General features: G+C 53.1%; 1 protein-coding gene across 1 annotated transcript; it reads right to left on the reverse strand.

Annotated features, from left to right (window-relative positions):
- Positions 1–474: 474 nt before the first annotated feature.
- NXNL1 (nucleoredoxin like 1) lies at positions 475–4352 on the reverse strand. The gene is made up of 2 exons (XM_007088640.3): positions 4027–4352; positions 475–805 (listed from the first exon to the last, which is right to left on the reverse strand). Exons 1-2 carry the CDS (start codon positions 4350–4352, stop codon positions 475–477), a joined length of 657 nt encoding a protein of 218 aa, XP_007088702.2.
- Between the last annotated feature and the right edge of the window lie 553 nt (positions 4353–4905).

Raw genomic sequence — 4905 nt, forward strand, 5'->3', positions numbered from 1 at the left:
CCATTTCCCTTCCCACCAGCAGCGCGCCAGGTTCCAATGTCTTCATTTCCCTGCCAACGCGGGCTATTTTCTGGTTTTTTGATTACAGCCTTCCCACTGGGTGTGAGATGGTATCTCACGGTGCTCTTGATTTGCATGTCCCTAATGGCTAATGACGTGGAGCATCTTTTCATGCGCTTGTTGGTCATTTGTGTATCTTCTTTGGAGAAAAAAAACTGCCTGTTCATGCCCTTTGCTTATTTTTGAATGGGTGGTCTGTCTTCTTGCTTCCCCCCAGGCAGCACTTTGAATCTTCTGAAGCCCTGCTGTTTCCCGGAGGTCTGCGCGCCCCCTCCCGCCCCGCCCCCGCGCTGGGGGTGGGTCCGCTGTTTCGGGGACAGCTGGAGGTCTGCCTCAAGTGTCCACTGCTGTGTCCCTGTAGGGTCTTGGAGGGCACTCTTTGGGAAGTTCAGGCGTGTGCTCTGCGCAGGGATCTCAGAATAGCTCCCCGTCCCCGCCCTCCGCCCCGCCCTCCCCCTCGGGGTCGCTCCCTCTCCTGGGGCGGCGTTTGCCCCGAGCCGCCTGGTCCACGCGGTACTTGCAGCGGCGCAGCGGCTCGGTGAGGCTCCGGGGCGCGGGGTCGTCCAGGTCCTCGGGCTGCAGGAAGTTGCGGTCCAGCACCTCCGCCGCCTCCTGCCAGTTGGCGAAGCAGGCGGGTCCCAGGCGCCGGATCTCGTCAGTTGCGTCGCGGGTGAGCACGTCCCCTCCAGGCTTGAGCACCACGACAGCCGGCAGGCGCTCCACGGAGAACTGGCGCCCGAGATCCCTGCGGGGTGGGCGGGTCAGTCCGGTTGGAAGCCCGTACCCGCCCCTGAGCTGGGGAGCCACACAGCCCTCCTCCGGGTACTTACTGAGCACCCGCTGTGTGCACTACCCCGTGCCGGGCGCTGGGGGAGCCCAGAGACCGGGCCAGGCCAGGCCTCAGTGGCCTCTGCACTGGGTGTCCAATACCTCAGACATGCTACCGCCTCAGGGCCTTTGCACTGGCCATGCCCTCTGCCTGGAGCACTCTCCCGGGACTTCTGTGGGTTAAGACCCTGTGTGCTGGGTAGCCAACCTCAAATCTCAATGCCTCGCTCTCCCGTCTGCTGCGCTGTGCCTTTTAGCATCCAACACACTGCACCGTTTGTTTTTCCTCCTTTTTTTTTTTTTTAAGTTTATTTATTTATTTTGAGAGTGTGAAGGAGAGTGCTAGCAGGATAGGGACAGAGAGAGATAAAAAATCTCAAGCAGGATCCACACGTGTCAGTGCAGAGCCCGATGTGGGCTCGAACTCAGGAACTGTAAGATCATGACCTGAGCCGAAGTCAGATGCTTAACCGACTGAGCCCCCCAGGCGCCCCTATTTTTCCCCTTTATCATTTTTGCCCACCATAGGATGTAGCTTCACTAGGGCACAGATTTCTGTCGCCATTCACCTGGGTCCCCAGTGCCTGAAACAGTATAGGGCACAGAATTGAGGCTCAGAAACTGTGTGGGATGAATGAATGAATCAATACTGATAAATGTCATAGAGAAATACCAAGCTGGGTAAGGGATTGGTGGTCAGAGAGGGCCTCTCCAAGGAGGTGATCTTTGAGCTCAAAGCTGCAGGATGAGGAGGGCACTGGGCGGCCAGGGTCCCAGGCAGAGGACACAGCTGTGCAAAGGCCCTGAGACAAGAGGGAGATTAGAGTGCAACCTTGATCAGAGGCCCTGCAGGCTCATAGTAAGGAGTTTCCATTTTGTCCCCAGTATGAGGGGAAGCCAGTGAGGAGCCATCCACGATCCCAGGAGACCCCAGACCAAACGTCCCATCTGGACCAGAATCACGCACAGACATTCTGAAGTACAGGGGAGACCAGACTGAGCCCAGCATCCACAGTTGTTAATTTCCATCCACTGGGTTTTTGGGTGGCCCTTTTCCGGGCCTCTGCACAGAGAATGCATGGCACTTGTAAAGTCACACAGGACTTTACAGACTTAGCAAAAAGAAATACAGGTTGCCAGACTTAGCAAAAAGAAATACAGGACACCTGTTAAAGTTGATATAATAAATAAAATAAAATAAAATAAAATAAAATAAAATAAAATAAGACTTATATAACAACATGCAATATGCGGGACATACTTATACTAAAACAAGTACTAAAAAATTATTCATTGGGGCACCTGGGTGGCTCAGCTGGTTAAGAGTCTGACTCTTGGATCGGCTCAGGTCATGATCTCACAGTTGGTGAGTTGGAGCCCCGCATCACTGATCGTGCGAAGCCTGCTTGGGATTTTCTCTCTCTCTACTCTCTCTGCCCTCCCCCACTCGTGCTCGCTCTCTCTCAAAATAAATACATAAAATTAAAAAAATATTCATTGTTTTTGTGAAATTTGTTTCTAATTGGGCATCCTGTGTTTTATCTGGGGACCCCGTATGTGGGTAGGGTAAGGAGTAGGGCGATGGGGACTCGCTCACCCTCTGTCCAGACATCTAGCCCCAGTGAAGGTTTGATTGAGAGGACCCTGCCTCAAACAAAGTCAGCAGGTCAGTGTTTGGCTATGATGCCCTCACAGCTGGCATTTCTGCCCTGGGAAGGGAAATGTTACCAGTTTACCAGAAAGATCCCCCTCGGCTGCAGAGAGGCCAGGGGGAGTGAGCAAGTGTCCAAATCTGATAATGTTGGATGGTCAACGAAGGTCTCCGGAAACTTCCAACTTGTGGAACAAAATTAATGAAATCTGTAAAGTGTCACAAAGTCTGAGACGCCCGCTCAAATGGTTCAGTGCACGCTCCCATGTGTGCAGAGAAAGAAAATCTGGCAAAATGTTAACAATTGTATTGTTAATTGTTCATTGCATGCTTCTCCCAACTTAAAAAAAATTTTTTAATGTTTTATTTTATATTTGAGAGAGAGAAAGTGAGAGAGACAGAGCATGAGCAGAGAGATGGAGACAGAATCCAAAGCAGGCTCCAGGCTCTGAGCTGTCAGCACAGAGCCTGATGCGGGGCTCGAACCCACGAGCAGTGAGATCATGACCTGAGCTGAACTCGGACGCTCAGCCGACTGAGGTGCCACACGGGCACCTCAAAAAGAAGGAAAGTTTTACCGCAGAAAAGGGGAAGCTTCTTCTTTTTTTTTTAACGTGTATTTATTTTTGAGAGAGAGAGAGAGAGAGCAGGAATGCAGGAGGGGCAGAGAGAGAGGGAGACAGAAAATCCGAAGCAGGCTTTGCTTTTAGTTCAGCCTCAATGCGAGGCTCGAACTCATGAACCATGAGAACGTGACCTGAGCCGAAGCTGGACATTGAACCAACTGAGCCACCCAGGCATCCCTGGGGAAGGTTCTAAAGTAGGAGCAAACTGCAACACGGTTTATAGGGCAGCTCGGTGCAAAGCTCGAATCCACGCACCTCTCTCTCAGCTCCGATGCCCTCCCTGGCTCCCAGCTACTCTGAGGACCACACTCATACTTATAAAGATGCAGTTTGTGGCGCCACCTGAGACCTGCGGACCTCTCACGCCTGTTACTCCTTACAGGTCCCCGATTTGGCTGTTCTTTGCCTGATGGCCTCCCAGCCTTTATCTGTGCCCTCTGCCTGGAAGCCCTTCCCTCGCTCCACTCTTTCCCCTCCTATCCTCCCTTGGCCTTGGGGTCTCTCTAAAGGCACTGCCTCAGGGAAACATCCCCTGACCCCAAACCTCAGCAAGGTCTGCCCGTGATGTTCCCACGTGGTATCCTCCCTTCGTCCTCGGGAACACAACTGCAGTTTGTTATTATGTGTTTGCGTCTTTGTGTCATGCCTGTCTCCCCAGGTTGTAAGCTCCTTGGGAGCTAAATGGAAATGGGCATATGCACCCCTCCCCCCTGTGCACCCCCCAGGCTGGGTACAGAGTGCCACACAGGCCGTGCTCATCAATTCCAGGTGGAAGGGAGGCAAGAATGAACGAATACTTCACTTTCAGCAGAAATAGCTCCTCCTCCAGGAAGCCCTCCCTGGCCTCTTCTCCCATCTCACCTCCTCAGGTCATCCTCGAAGGGCAGGAAGAGCCACTTTTTCGGCATGTCCCTGAGGAACAGATCCTGCTCCTCCTCTGTGGGGTCCTGGGACACGTACACCAGGGCCAGCTGGGCTGCCCGCAGCACGTAGAACTCATCTGTGAGCCGCACGAAGAAGTCCCTGAGGACGGGTGCGAAGGCCTGGCACTGTGGGCATGACCCAGCGCCAAAGAACAGCAGCACCAGCCGGTTCTCCAGCCTGCGGCTGAGCTCAGCCTCCGTGTCCAGCTCGTCCTGGTCGCTGTTGTTGCGAATCAGGACGCGGCCAGAGAACAGGGAGGCCATGGCAGCCCCGGCCGGGAGCTGGGGACAGGGTGGAGGGACTCTGTGTGGCCCTGGGACTGCTGGCTGGCTTCTGGTCCAGGATTAGGTATCTTTAAGGAGGCCAGTTCAGGACCTCACTAATCTGCCTACACCGTGACCTGATTCTGTGCTGCCTCCAAGGGCAGAGACAGGCCCCTGTGGGCTCCTGCTCTGGAGACAGCTAGAAACCCAATCCATTAAGGCACAGGATTGCAAAGGAAAACGGTCATACTGACATATGGGTGTGAAAATATTTTATTACGTTGTGACATAAAAATATATATGCTTCTTCGTGAACTGAATGCATTCAGTAATCCTGATTCATGATGGCTCTACAAAGTATTGTGATTTCTTTTTTTTGTTAATGTTTTATTTTTTATTTTTGACAGAGAGAGAGAGAGAGACAGAGCATGAGTGTGTGTGTGGGGGGGGGTGGGGGGGACAGAGAGAGAGGGAACAAACTCACGGACTGCAAGATCATGACCTGAGCTGAAGTCGGATGCTCAACCGACAGAGCCACCCAGGTGCCCCCAAG

This window comes from Panthera tigris, chromosome A2 (assembly GCF_018350195.1).
Source record: "Panthera tigris isolate Pti1 chromosome A2, P.tigris_Pti1_mat1.1, whole genome shotgun sequence".
Classification (NCBI taxonomy): domain Eukaryota; kingdom Metazoa; phylum Chordata; class Mammalia; order Carnivora; family Felidae; genus Panthera; species Panthera tigris.